General features: G+C 38.5%; 1 protein-coding gene across 2 annotated transcripts in view; it reads left to right on the top strand.

Moving 5' to 3' along the window:
- Positions 1 to 15,443, top strand: part of PLXDC2 (plexin domain containing 2) — a 250,408-nt gene that overhangs the window by 46,285 nt on the left and 188,680 nt on the right. Inside the window, exon 1 of one of the 2 annotated variants that reach the window (XM_083861239.1) lies at positions 15,251 to 15,317. The exons of the other annotated variant lie outside the window; for it this stretch is intronic. Coding sequence (XP_083717365.1) covers positions 15,284 to 15,317 — 34 coding nt within the window. The 5' untranslated portion in view covers positions 15,251 to 15,283. Of the gene's footprint in view, positions 1 to 15,250; positions 15,318 to 15,443 lie in introns of those variants that run through there. 2 annotated transcript variants of the gene reach the window in all.

The raw sequence follows: 15,443 nt of genomic DNA, 5'->3' as shown, positions 1-15,443 counted from the left end.
TAAGGCTTAACTTTCCTGCTTCAGGCCTATGTGCACAGTTCTTGAAGAGAGAGAATAGGCCAGACTGCTTTAAATTGTTTTTAGCTTCTCATTTGAAGAGGAATCTTGCTCCATCATTAGTTGTGAGCATCTTAGTAGACCCATAGTTTTCATTAGGCTTTCTTATCTGAATAGCAATTATTTCTGTGAATAAGCATTTGTGGTAGTGAGCTCTTAATCAGTTGAGCAATTGCAAAGTGTTAATAATGCACAGCATGTTCTGTAGGCAGGCACACTGACATTTGCCCTCAGCTTCACTGTGAAACTCCTCCACCACAAGTGGGAGAGTCAAAGTCCTGACTTCCGTGATTTCATTTACCCACTTCATACTTCAGAGAATTCTAAAGTGATGTGTAATCAAAACAAACATTTGTTGAAGCCCTCCCTATATTGAAAAGATTACTTAGAGATGTTAATCAATGAAAAAAGCAAAACTGACTTTGAATTTCTCCAGCATCATGTAGGAGTCATGTCGCTGCATCCTTTTTGTTTCCTATCAGTTCTCTGATTGCCTTGGCTGGATGGAAGTTTTGAATGAGTGTAATCTGTGGACTATAACAAGTCCAGATGCAAAATGAAAGTTCCTGGTTTGCACTCATGTCTGGCCTGCTGTCTGCTCAGCTTCTTATTTCAATATTGCTCTCTGTGGAATTGTGTTGCTTACAGTTCATCGGTAAATATATGGGACAATCAATGGTCTTACTTGTTGCTTTTATAATTACATGATAACACATTTAGAAGTACAGATAGTTCAAACCTCTCAAACCAATGTATTTGAACTATGAGAATATTACTACTCAGTGATAAGTTAAAGACATTAGGAGAATATTTAATTAAAGAATCTAGTAACTCCCAACTTTCAGATTATAATTAAGAATATCCAATGTGTGATTGCTCACAGTATGAAATTTTATTGCTCCAGTTGTGATAAGTGCAGAGAAATCTGATCTATTAATAAAAGAAGATTATGTTTCTGTCTGCTCTTGAGGACAGGAATGCTTGTATCCTCCATTCTAACTTCAGAGCTCTCTATGTTCTTACATTATCAGCACTCTGACATGGCTCTGGTTTACCCCAAAAAGAAATTGCTAGAATTAATAATCTCACTTTGATTTTACCTCTTCTGTATTTGTAGTTGCACTAATTTTTACATTTTTTATTTGAAAAAGAGTCAAATTATCTGAAAGTAGTGAGAGGAAATGTGAGCAAAAATGCTGCTGTGTGGATGTCCTCAAGTCCTTGCACAAGATGCCCCCCTGCTTTGCAGCAAATACCAAATATATGAGCAAATTGCTCATATTGCACTGAGGCAGTGAGGGGGATATCAGGATGTCTTCAAAAGCAATGCTGTAAAGAGGTGAATTGCTTTTCTCTCCTTTCATGTGGTTTTTGTTTTGTTTTTTTTTTTTTTTTTAAATAATTCTACTCATCTACCTGATGCACTAGACAATGAAGACCCAGTAAAGTGGAGATTTTTAACACCGTAAATTTATGGGCTACTATGTTTTTTTTCTAATGACTGCTGACTGATTGTGCAACTAATCTTATTTTACTGGTTTTCTTTTTTAATTACCTATTGAGAGCAACTTGGACGGAGTTCATAGAGCTTCAGACCCACAAACCACAAATTACAAACTAAATTCAGTTAATTAGCTGAGCCAAAACTCCCATAAAATATATACATGGAGCTGGGTTTGCAATATTTTTTAGGAGAGAGAGAAAAAAGCATGGTGCAAAATTCATAAAATTATAGTAAATTTTGTAATATTTTCTCTGGAATAATTTAAGAACACCTAAGAGTGTGTTTTTGTATCCAGTCTACCTCTATTTGTATAGTTATCTTAGCGGACTAATCAGCCTTCTCATTTCTCAGAGAATCACCCTTTATTACAAGGTGAAATGACACACATCTCAAATATTTTATTGCAGTGGTTTGGGCCTAAAGAATATTTGTTTTGTGGAGAAGTCAAAATCTGGCATAAAGATGCCATATTTCTCTTAACACACTGGTAATCTCTTGGAATTTCGAAAATGCAACGTTTATATTTCCAGTCGAAGCTGCAGTCGTCTTATGGTAAGGAGCAAACTCCTTTTGCTTCCAACACACAGTGTGGCAGGGGGAGTTCAGCTGTGCTTTTTGTCTGAGATTGTCAAATTAGCTGCTGCTGGATACAGCTACATGTGCGCTTCTATGCTCCTGTGGCAAGCTGCACATAGCAAACGTTATACATGACTTAAAGATTAAAATCTCACCTTAATGTCTGTCCAGTTCTATCTTCAAAATAAAAAGGGGCATTTAGTAAATGCCGTTAAAAAGCAATTGCTAAAAAATTGCTAAATAAATAAAAGTAGGTAAGGATGAGCAGTTCTGTAAAGCCTTGATGGTAAAATTCCTGCGCTCTTTGTGCATGTCAGTGCAGCTTGATTTGTAGCAGGTATCACTGCTTGTTTACTGAGGAGCATGTGCTTTTTTTGCCTTCTGCCTAAGATGAGCAATCAGTTTATGCCAAAGCATTTAAAGTTTGGAGCAGGACCCTTCTCTGTTTCATGCTGTTCATAGGCATCTCAGGGGGAGAGTACGGTTCAGGGACTGCAATAGGGCAGTGATTTTATCACTTTAACCGAAATGTATAATGTGTGGTAAAATGTACTGAGAAAGAAGTAGTTTCAAGGGATAAAATGCTGAACATCATTGCATCTTTCACAGTAAAGAAAGAAAACCTAAGCAGTTTGTTACACCAGGGCTTGCTCTGGTCACAGACAACACCAGGGAAGCTAAATGGCAGCAGCATCCAAACAGCATGGCTGTGCTCTCTCCTTGGCTCATCCCACAGGCAAGGTAGACCTGGAGATCTGCTGCACCACACAATAGGCTGTGTGAGGACAAAGCCCAGCTCCCTGTGGTTGTTGCCCTTTCTCTCGGTCATCCAAGCCCTTCGACTCCAGCAACAGGGTTTTTATTACTGATATAGCAAAACTGAGATTTGCCTTTACTGAGAGGAAGCCTTGATAGGTCGCTGAACCTACTGGCGGATCCAGCATCATGACAATCATGGCACCAAAACTGCAACTGGTGTATAGCTCAGGTAACTTGAACACCTCTTAAAATAATGTATGACTTTATGATATGTTGCCTATCCCTTGTTTCTATGAATTACTTACCAAGCCTTAATGTAGGGAATAATGGGGGGTTTTGAACATACCTAGGAGTCAGAACACCCCTGGAGATGTGCTCAGTCATATGTGCAGGGACACATGTATGACCTGGATGGAAGGGAGAGGTTTCTCCTTCTTTAGCCAAGGTTGTGGTAGTGCAGTTCTGTGGCTCTCACACATTCTTGTCCTTCATTCTCTACCCAAAGCAAAGGCTGTACAGGATTCTATCAAACAGGAACTTATGCACACTCTTGCTAGAGATCCATGGTAGACAGGCTAATATATGGTCTGTTAATTTTATATGCAAGACAATCTCTCCAGTCAAAACAGGATTTGGGGGCTTCTTTTTGTTTTTGTTCTTTGTTTTGTTTTGTTTGGCTGTTTGTTTGGTTTTGGTTTGGTTTTTGGGGTTTTTTTGTGTTTGGTTGGGATTTTTTTAATGTGCAAGGAGCAGCAATGACATTCTGTATGTCCAGTGTATCAGACTGTGGTTTTGAGAAATTTTGATGTCTAGATTTTTTACCTGATTCTAGAATCTTGCAGCCATAGGTTATGTATTACAGGTTAAAGTTAGAGTCAACAGAAGGGATATAGGGCAGGACTACCTGACCAGAAGGAAGAGAGAGAGAAGGGTGGCTCTGGTGACAGTGACCTGAAAATTCTGTTTAGTGGTCTTGTCAGGTCAGGCTCTGGGCCATGGCAATATCTGCTTCCTCAGCCTCTGCCTGTCACCTAGCTCTGGAAACAGTGTAAGAGAGGTCCTGCATTGAATAATGTATAAGCTCTGCACACTCATTAAGATGACTTGTCTCTCATAAGTAGTTTAACTGTGTATTCAGAAATAAAGCACACTCAGGGATATGTAAGTTTTCATTGGCTTTTCCTACCTTTCAAGAGCTATTCTTTATGAAGGTTTATTGGTTAAGAGCTTATTTCAGAAGAAAAAGAAGAAGAAGGAAAAGTTGAGAGGAGGCTGAGGGGAGTGGGATTGTTGAATTCTAGGAACAAAGGATGAGGAAGGACCTTACATCTGGCTCCAGCTAAAAATGAAAGCTGATAGGACAAATAGAAATGGACACAAGTTGCAATGAAAGAAATCTAGTTAGACTTCAGGGAAAGGAGGAATCACAAGGTTGGTCATGGTCTGAGTGACAACTTAAACCACAAGACCCTCAGAGGTAATTAATCTCTGAATAACAATTCTAGGGGCTTTTAGATATGTCATCTACTGATGACCTGTTATAGCTCTATGAAAAAACACACTGGCTCCTATTTTTTGGCTTATAAGCCATAATTATTTTTAGTCTCTTATCCTTTCTGCTGCTTTTGGTGATTATTTGTCTTTTTCAAATAAAGGGAAAAAAAAGTTGGGTTTATCCTGCTGTACCAATCCCATAATTGTGTCTTCTCACACTATAAACAAATTGTGATTAGGCACAGATAAATTCTTCAATACTGCAAGTCCACCAACTTCAATGTTACATAATATTCATCTGCCAGGATTATTAGATTGCACAGATGTGGCTCACTGAGTTATGGTTGTTGATGGAGTTTGTCTGACAAATGTCCTGGCTGCTATCCACATTCTTCCTCCTCTGAAAAACAGAGGACATGAGTCTGCAAGTCTGCTAAGCCAAGTGCTTTCGTAACCTTTACATTTATTTTCATCTCTTTATTTTGGAAAGATATCTTCAGACTGAACTTTGTGTTTTTGCTGACAGACTTATTTATACTAAAGTCCAATTATAAAATATTCAATACTTCCTTCCCCCACCCACCCACCCCCTAAATTACCTGGAAGAAATATGACAAAAATTTTTGAGGAAATAAACAAAATTGAATTTGAGAGCTCTAATAGGTAAATTACTATTCTCAATACCAACCTGAAAACTGAGCTGTTAAATCTTAGTCTCAAATGTGATCTCAATTTAAAAAGGAAGAACAGAAAACATGGAAAGAGAAAAACAAATTTTTGGCAGGAACATGACTAGACAGTCACTGGGGTAGAAAAAAATTGGAGTTCACTGTCTCCAAAGTATGTCATGATCTCACAAATGTCACTAATTTCTTCATTCTGAAGTTAACTCTGCACAGAGGTTAGAGCTGCTCTGGAAAACTCTCCATAGAATAATGAATAACCTATTTGAAGAAGTCTGTGGGGAGGCGGGGCTACAAAAAGGGGTAAATATGTTCAGGTTCATGGGCTTTTCCTGACAGTTGCTTTGTTGGAAACTAAGTTCTGTTTTGGTGCCTGCACAGACATTTTTCTTGCTATGCAGAGAGGAGAGAGGGTTTTGATACCTCAGAAACCCTGTTTGCTTTTGCTGATCACGAGCTCCCTTTGTTGTCTGAGTGTGGAGGAAGGTCTTACACTGCCTCTGATCAAAAATAAATGCTGAAAACCAGGAGACAGCCTCATACAGTAAAATTTGTGGCATTGAATCAGGCCAGTGGTCAGTTTTTCTATATTTTTATTCCTTTGGTATTTTGTACCAGCTGCTTCAGATGTAAAACCCATAATGATGCACCTTACAGACCTGTTTTTTCTAATTATAAAATTTGATGAGGTTGGTTTGTTTGGATTTTTTTTCCCTAAATCACATCTCATTCCTTACTTTTTAAGTCTTTAGTGCCTGTTTTAATATGTTGTTTTAATGCCTGAAACTCTCTGCTTGAATAAAACATGGAGAATGAAAAATTAAAACCTACAGATCTATGTTTTCTTTTATATCTGTTATGTATATGTTTTGTTCTCTTGGAAAATAAAAGTGGAACCATACCTTACTGATTAGTAGCTGTTCTGCAATAATAATTTTACAAAATATACCTGCCTGTTTCTGCCAAAAGAAATATGCTTTAGGATATAATGTAAGATCCTTAAAATAAGTTAATACACAAATGAAAATGTGAAACCTAGTGTTTCAAGATCCCACTGTGACAGGTTCTTCTAAACTCTGTAGGATTTTGGGGGGGTTGCTTTTAAACTCTCATCTGTAAAGTCCTTTGTTGTAGGATTCCTGTATTGATCTCTCCTTTCTATTACTAAAATGTGTTCCCCTATTCACTTTGCTGCTGCATAGAGGTTAGACTTCATCACTGAGTCTTTGTGAGACCTGGGTTTTTTTACATCAGGAAATTATTGGAAAAACTGTACAAATGAGATATAGTCATAACTGTCCCTTATAGTTTAGTTTACCTTATCACGTCTTTGTTTATGTCCTTCATCAAAGTTCCATAATTATACATTTTGCATTCTGATCTGAAAGGTGCAGAGAATATTCCTTTTCCAATAAGGTTTTACAATTACCTGTAGTCCTAATTAAAATAATTTTTCATGTTGGCACCCTTTTTAGGCTATACTAAAACTGTCCTGGAGGCTAAATTATTATTTATTTTAATGCTGAAGAAAGATTTCCTATCTTTGTCCTTCATTTCCTGTCTCTTAGCCATCATCACACTTTTTGGAAGGCAGCTACTATGAGCAGAAAACGTGTTAGCAGGAATTGGAAGGATTTATACAAGAGTGTAAGAACAAAATACTTTGAATTGCCTTTTGGTAGGAAAGAAAGAGGTAGCTTTATATAACCACAGTTAGGCAGCTCTGACAAGGCATATGTCATTTTGAAACAGAGTAAAAGCTGAAACTGCTATAGGCATGAAACAAACAAGGCATTTGGGGGTCTAACATTATTTCAGCCCAGCCTATGCTCTCTCATGTCTAATTGCTTAATTACAGTTTACTGTACATTTTAATGACATAGACTGAATCACTCAAGCTAAAGCAATGTATGATGCTGTGTTGCTCCCTGCATTTTTCCAGTCTAAGTGGAATTCATTAACGTGCCTAGTCAAGCAAATGAAATGATCTTTTGTGCCATTTGCTCTTGTTCCTTCCTGGTTTTCTCAACTCACTGGCATCGTTGTGGGGGTGAACAGCTTTGCAAGGGAAGGGATAACAAGTGAATAATGAGTTAGTTTTTTGTGTGGTATTGAAAACAGGAATAATATTGATTCACAATACAGATTAATTCAGCATTTAGCAGAAAACAGCAGATTTCCATTTTTCAAATACAGATCCCTGATTTGTTGATATATCTTGGTCACTGAAGCATGTTATAGTCTTAACTCACTATTGAATTTTCAGATAGTCCTTCAGGGGAGCATTAAAATCTTGTTGATTTTCAACAAATTATTTCACCATTAATTAAACTGTAAATCAGTAAGTCAGTTCCTGCCATCTTTCACTTTATTTCCTTTTCATTTCTTTTCTTTTTCATTTTTCCTCTTTCTTCCCTTTCCTTTTTCCTCTCTTTCATGAAACAGAACACAAAAGCTACCCAGCTGTTTTGAAATTTGCATGCTTTTGTTTGCAGTGAACCTATGATTTCAGTATAGATTATTTGTTACTATAACCAAGTAGCTGCATGAGTGGTAGGAGGAAGTATTTTTGTAGCCTGCCAATGAACTAACAAGTTCTTGGATACTGTGATAAATCAAGATGGCTGCATGGCATATTACAAATAAGAGTTACAATCAGATTTCTCTTTTTCTGGGTTCTAGTGGTGTTTTAAGTGCTTTGTTTGAGGTCATAATAGACAGAGTTCAAATCAAACCTTGTCTGTAATCAGAGCGATAAATATTTTATTGACATTCATTAAAAGTGTCAGCAGCTGTTTTGGATGGTACACTTCAAAGTATCTGATTCTTTCTTCCTCATTAGTCCATCAGGTGTACGCTAATCAAGGGAGGAAGGGAACATAAAAATCTACAGCCTCATTGAAATAAGGCATGGAGGTAAAGTGATTCAAACAAATCAGTAGTAAAACTATATTTGACTTCTATGGGACCCATCTGGTACCTGTTAAAAAATGCAAAATTCTTTTCCTGACCTTTCTTCAGAGGTGATGAATGGTTTGTTGCAGTGGAGCCAGTTCCAGGGTAGATCATGTTCCTTGCTCTTCCCTAGGAATTACCTAAGACTTGTGTGCAACATTAGGTCATGCTGTCTGCATTGGCTGCTTGTTCGTCCAAACCAGGAGCTGGAGGACTGGGACTCTGCTCAACTCCCAGAGTAAAGCAGAGGGTCAGAGCCTGGAGAACAGAGCAGTAAGTAGGGGAAGGCTGGCACCTGAACCTGGGCCTACTCACAGAAGCAATGTGCCACTATAATACTCCTAGCAATGGGTAATTCTTAGCTTTTGTTCATGTTAGCATTTGCACTTGTGTAGAGCTTTTCTGTACTCCATAGACTCTTATCCCATTGCAATCAGGCCATGTGGAACAGAATGTGGGTTTGCACAGGGTTTATCCCCTGATCTTCTCCCAAGGGGTGGTGAGGGAAAGTACCCATGTGACTGCCTTGTTTTCACAGGGATGTTTGCCATGGAGACTTCATGGTGATGGCATTTTGCCTCCCCACACAGATTATACAGCCCTGTGAGGAAAAGGGGAAGAGCAACAGAGAAATGGCCTGTGCATGGAGCAGTTAGGCAGGAGGTGGTGGTCACTGTCATGGTCATTCGAGCTGCTTTGGACTAGGCTGTCAGAAAGTTTCTTATCTGAAGACCACATCTACTCTTTGTCTTTCCTGTGCCAGTGTGTGACCTGCAGTGTCGTAGTACTGAGCCTGCTTCTTGCCTGTTTTTTTTTTATTTCCTTAGGAGCAGGACATAAGTTATGAAAAGGAGATAAAGAAAATAGAGGCTTAAGTTGGTGCCACAGGTGCAAATGAGAATCTTTGCCTGTTGCCAGCCTTAAATTGTTGGCAGAAATTAGTTGCTGTTAGAAAGACCAATTTGTAAAAAGATATTTTCCGCTTTATCAAGACAGATCTTTATTTTTGCAGTTTCATCACCACAAGAATAATTTTTCAGTGCTGTCCCTACTTTTCTCCCAGCCCACTTGTCAAGTGCCAAAATGTGCAATTTTGAACTGGAGAGGAAAATGAGTGCCCCTGATCCCTGGCATCTCCTCGCATCCTCCCTGTCACTGGCTGTGCCAGAGAAGCCCAGGTTTGTGCTTTCCTTTGCCTGTGATGTGCTCCCAGCTCCAGCCTAGGGTGTGCCTACCCAGTCCTCTCCACTTCTAATAAGCAGAGATAACTTTTAAATTACATGATAACTCAGGACTTTTCATTTCTATTAAAACTTTCAGATACTCACACAAGCAAAAATTAAACAGGATAATCATTCTCAATTTCGATTTTTAGGTATAGTGGTCATGTACCTTGCAGATCAGTGAAAGAGAGTAGGATTTCCAGCATGCAATGCAAATAAAATTTAAAAGCCTAAGTCTCATTAGTGCAATTGGTGTGGCTGGCTTTCTCCACACTGAAAATAGATTTGTTGCATTCATCTCAAATCCACTTAATTGGTGCTTACAACTGATTTTTTTCTCATTGATCAAACTCTAGTTCTGCCCACCACAGTGCAATGCTGGCTGTTACCAGACATCAGCAAGACGACGATTCCTTCAAAATGAAGGTTCACTTCCAGGAAATCCAAGCCGGTGTTTAGATATATTGAAGCTATTTTACTGGCAGCTGTAAAATGCTCTGGTTTTAAATTCCAGTATGAAATTCTCTGCTGTTAAAATCATTCAGTAAATGAGTGTGGAGTCTTTTTATATGTTCTCTGTGTTGTGTTGGATTTACAGGTGCTCAGTTTTTTTCAGCCATGAAAGACATCTCTTAGCAGCTAAGAGGAAGTAATGGTATTGCAAGTTTCTATTTCTTAATGCCAGTGTGGCCGAAGTGCCCCTTGGCTTTGTCTGTGTCTCATGTCAGGATTGTTCTGTGTAGTTGTTTTGAAGATGCTGGTCTGTTTTATCTTCTGCCCTAAGGGACTGGTGTTTAACCTCTTCTCTATGGAAAGCAAAAATCCTGTTTTTGGTGTGACTGACAAATGCAATCATATCTTGCTAGTCACACTGATATAGGTTTTCAAGGGGTTTAGCAGGGAGGATTGATTTAGCACAGTGTCTGCAGAAGTTTTTTTTTGCAACAGGTATAGATTTTTGCAGGAGTCCAGGTGTTCCCGTAGCTTAGAATCAGGGATGAATTCCTGCTCATCCTTATCCTTACGCTATTTGATCTACAGGAGGATTATTTGCTCTTTCAAGAGCAGGCACACATTAAAAGGAAGTACTTGATCTTGAATAGCCCTTTTGCAATGGAAACCAAAATAATCATCATGGCTCTGCTGCCAAAGCCCAGCTAACTTTCCCAGGCATTATGGTAGTCATGTACTGGAACCACTTTCCTAGGGAAAGCTTGTTTTGGCCAAAGAGAGCATGCATGACAGCAATGAAATAGCAGCCTGTGTCATTTAATTCTCCTGCATGACTTTGTTTTGTATTTCACTATGTCTTTATTGACTTGTCTGGATAGCAATTATGTCATGTGCCAGAATGGTACTATGTACATAAGAATCACTCTCAGATACAATTCAAAGCCCACAGACTTGTTCTGAAGATCTGAACACGTTACTGAATACATTAACGCAATCAAATTGCAAAATGCATTAACAAATCTGTAGCTTCTTTTAACTTTAAGCCCTCTAGGACTGTGAAAATCTGTAACAGTGAAATAGTTGTGATAGCATTTCCATCCACTTGTTAGCAAAGTCTCAGGAACAGCATAACCCGAAAGAAGCAGTGCTCACGCTAATGTAGCATAACTATTGAAAGGAGAAAGGGAAAATTAACAATAATTGAGAGGCCAGAGAGAGAAAACTCATTAGTCAGAGCAGACTAAATGTTCAGCTAATATCAGTCTGCCAGGATGGGAAAAGCTCTAAACCTAAATCCACATAATTCTCTCAGATCTCATCTACAAATTCACATTAGTCGTGAATACCAAATACACTGATTTAAAAAGTACATATCTAAGCAAAATGGGCTAAAACAGAAAAAAAAAAAAAAAAAAAAAAAAAAAAAAGTGGAAAGACCATCTACTGGTATTTGTAATGACGTGGTTTCTGTACCAAGCACCCAAAACAAAACAGGTTAAAAAAGTGAAAACTGCAGAATTTATGTCTTGTGTGTGTCTCTTAAATGCTAGCAGCCATTTTTGCACATGGTTCTTTAGAGAACAGATGGTATCCCTGTTATTTGTAAATTGGTTGCAGTACTGCAGAAATTAATATAACTCTGCAAGTTATTACCTTTTAAGCTACACTCTTCCTTTGCATCAGATTTCTGCATTGTAACATCCATAGCCAAACATTTTCTGATTTTATTTGTTTTTAAATGGATTCTTTAGTTTTCTTTATTTTTGGATTGGGTTTTTTACATTTTTATTTTTCTTAAGTAGGAAATGCTTGTTCAAAGGATCAAGGTCCTGCCAGGATTGGTGATATTTAATGAAAGTGAGCTTCAGTTTAACCTTCATTATTCTGGATTTTTTTTTCCCAGCGATAGTCAGAAATTCCACATCATACTTATACTGAAAACAAAAAGGGAATATTTTAGAAACATTTTTTTTTAATTTATTACATTGCCAGCATGACAGACTACATCATATAATTTTAAATTAGGGATAATATTCTAATACATACTGGTACATAAGGGAAACTATAATGGCATTTCCTGGAAATCCAGAAAGTATTTCTGCCCATATAGCTTTATTTCTTTTTTTTTTCTCCATACACAGACTTTTTTTTTTCTTCAACTTCTTCACTAAATACATATAAGAAAAATACAACATTGTGATAGGTTTAAATCTGAAATACATAAACTTCAAAAAAAATCAGCACCTCCCAATATCACTCTAAACAAGGTAACACAAAAAGAACCTGTTCAGAAAAGGAGGTGCTTTTGAAAGCAATCACACTAGGTTGGTTTAAGAGCTTTGGTGGTGGCCAGTGGCATATAATTTCTAGTGTGGTAAGGGGACTTGGAGACCAAACACCATCTGCAGATGCATGAACCAGTTGAAAGGGACTAGAAATAATGTGCATCGTTAGAAGCCATCACATTCTTCTTTTGGAAATGTTACTGATAAGCTTGAAAAGATCAACAAGGTGATGCTTCTTGCAGTGAGAAACTTGATCTGCTTATGTTATTAATGAAAAAGCAAATAGTGGCATTTTGTGTTTCAGAAAAATCCTGGTGGAAATATTTATTCTAGAAGAGAGCTGCCTAATTTAGCAGAAAGACATAAAGGATTCTAATGACTGAAGGCTTCAATCTAATATATTTAGACTTAAAATGTGACTTGATTTTAAAATCATTAGAGTAGAAGAGAAAAAGAGAATATCTTGCACAGGTATTTGGCAGATTCTCCTTAATGCATAATATCTCTGTCTTTCTGAATGCTATAGGCATTCAGCTAACTGGAGGCATTAGGCTTGATCCAGAGATGGAGATGTGTGTCTGCACACTGAGCTAACCCCGGTCCTCTGCCAGTTTCTTCCAGCATCCAAAACATCCATTCCCATTTTTAAGTTTGAAATCTTACGGAGAGTTTAGGGTCAGGGTAAGTCAAATGCTCAAGTTGAAGTTCTCTTTATTTTAAGGACAGCATGAAGGCAAACCATGCTGAAACTTGGTGACAGACACAAAATACCCACTGAAAAGTGGTCCAGAACGGCTTTTTAACTTGAATGACCAATTCTGGATCTGCTTAAGTGGGAATCTGAGCAGGTTATATTCAGCCAACAAAAATGGAGAGAGAGCACCTGCATGGTGAGTGATCCCTGCAGGGTGATGTATGGATACTCACTTTTCATTGCAGCCTTCCAGAACAAGTGCTCCCTGCCTTGTCCTGCCTGTGGGGAGCACTGAGGGCATCAGCTCCTCAGGAAACCACAGGTGCATGGTCCCTTTTCATGTAGTGCACCTGCAGGGTTGTGCAGTGTCCTGTCCTGGGGCTGAGCAGGGGGTGCCATAGCAGTTGAGGGGTGGTTGAGGCTGCCCTGCCATCCTGCCCCCAGTCTGGCTCTCCCAGATTGCTGAATGGGGCAGCAAGACTCAGCTCACACAGCACCTGACCAGGTATTTGCTTGTGCAACCCCCTCCTTTGCTTTTTTGTTCTTTTGCCTGTTGACACCAAAGCTGCACTTTTGCCTGAGAAAGTGATTTGTGGCACTTTTTATTCTCTTTAGCTTCTTCAAATACTGTGAAAGAATACATAAACTAATTGTTACAGAATATCAGTGAATGACTGAATGAAAGATGGCACTGTTATCATTTTAATTGCATTTTGTTCAAGGCAGCATCAAATGCTGTTTTGTTCCTCATTCACACATAAAGGGTATTTTGCTGTTCTCTGTGTGCAGGGCACTCAATTGTAAGTGTTTCTGTAGAAACTTGCATGAAACATGGACAGAGAGATGGCTGGCTGTGGAGAGAGAAAAGCTTGGAAATGTGTGCATTTTTCTTGAAAGCACATTGTAAATTCAACTTTCAAGGTGAATTTCTGCCTTAATAAGGAGCTAGGTTGGGCTTCCTTTTCTTAAGTAGAGTTTCTCCTTGTACCTTTTTGGCACTAACTGCACTAACATTCCCCCTCCTGGAATCATGAGAAGTGATGTCAAAAATTACTCTGATCTATAATTCTTTGAAGTAATGGCAGGTAATTTTGTGTTATTTAGTTTTCCTATAAAAGGAGTGGTGGGATAACTGCACCTAGGTATTACCAAGTACTGAAAATGCCAATAAGTTCTGAGAATGAATGAGATGTGACAGTAACCCAAACCAGTTTGATCTTACATTTAACTCAAGTACGTGGCAATTGCCAACTGCAACGGTCCTGAATGGTTGCCATCATAAATCCAAGTACAGTAGCTATTACTTGAAAGTGTAAATCTGCATATTCACTGGCTGCCACAGCAACATGCAGCCAAATTGACCTTAAAATTATCATGGCATGGGAGGATTTCCATAGAGCAGTTCTATACTGTCCATGCAGTGAACTGGGAGAGAATGCTGTTCTCTGAGGCTGCTAATTTCACACCAGCAATGAATACGGAAATAGTTTTGGGTTAAAAGGTACTATCACATTGAAAATTTTTATTCTGGAACCAGAGTGGAAGCAATAGGAAGGAAAGTGTCAAAGAAATCAGTAATTGAATCAATAAAACTATAATAAGAGGAAAAAGTATGTATCTTGGTTCTGATTGATTTTCACCACATCCCTTTCAGTCACAGAAAAATGTAATGTTCCAGTTTGTTCTGCAAATATTGTCACGATCATTAATTTACCCCTTTTAACTTATTACAAGGCTATAATGCAGTGGATTTTTAATTAAAAAATAAAAGGCAAGACAGCTTTTTTATTTGGCCACTCAGTTTGCATTTCAATTTTTTTAATAGATTCCTTGTTGAGTGCTTAGTTGCATGTCACTTACCCTCTCTGCATCTATCCTTTGGTGTGATTTGAAATGAGAGAGTAGAACTGTCTCATTCAAATTCAGCACTCTTTTCTATCTAAAAATTCCCACACACCTTTTTTTGCAATCCAGTTATACAGGAGCAGAGAAACAATGCTTGCAACAACAGAGGGAGCATTCATGAAAAAATGAAACTAGGCACTGATTGCCGGAGATAGAGCCCACAACAAGCCACTTTAAGTTATATGGTTCTCACTGATTTAACTCCCGAAGGAGGAAAGAACTCACAATTAAACTGCATGAAAATTGGAGGTTCTGTGTCGTATGTGGTCTCAGAGTTATGTAGCAACATTTACCTCCCTGCTGAGTTTTCACTTCCAAGCAGTTTAGCTGTACGTGTGTGTCTAGTTTATTGCTTATTTTATTTTTTTCTTGCCTGTTTTTCTTTCCCCAGCCCTATTCCCCAGGATGTTATTTCTGGTAGCAGGATGCAGAGTTTGTATGAATGACTCCACAGGGGTTCTCCTGCTCTGTATTCTGCGGGGGTTCTCCTTGAAACCCCTTAAAGCCTGCTGGCAGCAAGCAGACCCAGCTGACATGTGACCTCAGGACAGCTTTCCTCCGGCGCTGCACAAAACCCTCTGGAATATTGTTACTAATTCTTGTTTGTTAAACCCTGACACTGTGCCAGACAGAAATACCAAGCTAGTCATGGTTTCAGGAAGCCGTAGTCCAGAGACACATAGAAGAAACAATGCATGAGGAGGCTGAAGAGGCAAAAGAAATTCATATGTAGGTGTGATGTGTATGTTTGCTGCATAAAACACTGTCAGAGTCCCCTGATCACAAAATCAAACTTCCAAACAGATTTCTAGCAGGTGACTTGCAGTTTAGCAGCAGTGCATTTGTACCTGAATA

The sequence above is a fragment of the Zosterops lateralis genome (genome assembly GCF_965231275.1).
Source record: "Zosterops lateralis genome assembly, chromosome: 1".
Taxonomy (NCBI): Eukaryota; Metazoa; Chordata; class Aves; order Passeriformes; family Zosteropidae; genus Zosterops; species Zosterops lateralis.
Note: the sequence above shows the minus strand (reverse complement) of the source record. Positions and strands in the feature narration are given on the sequence as shown.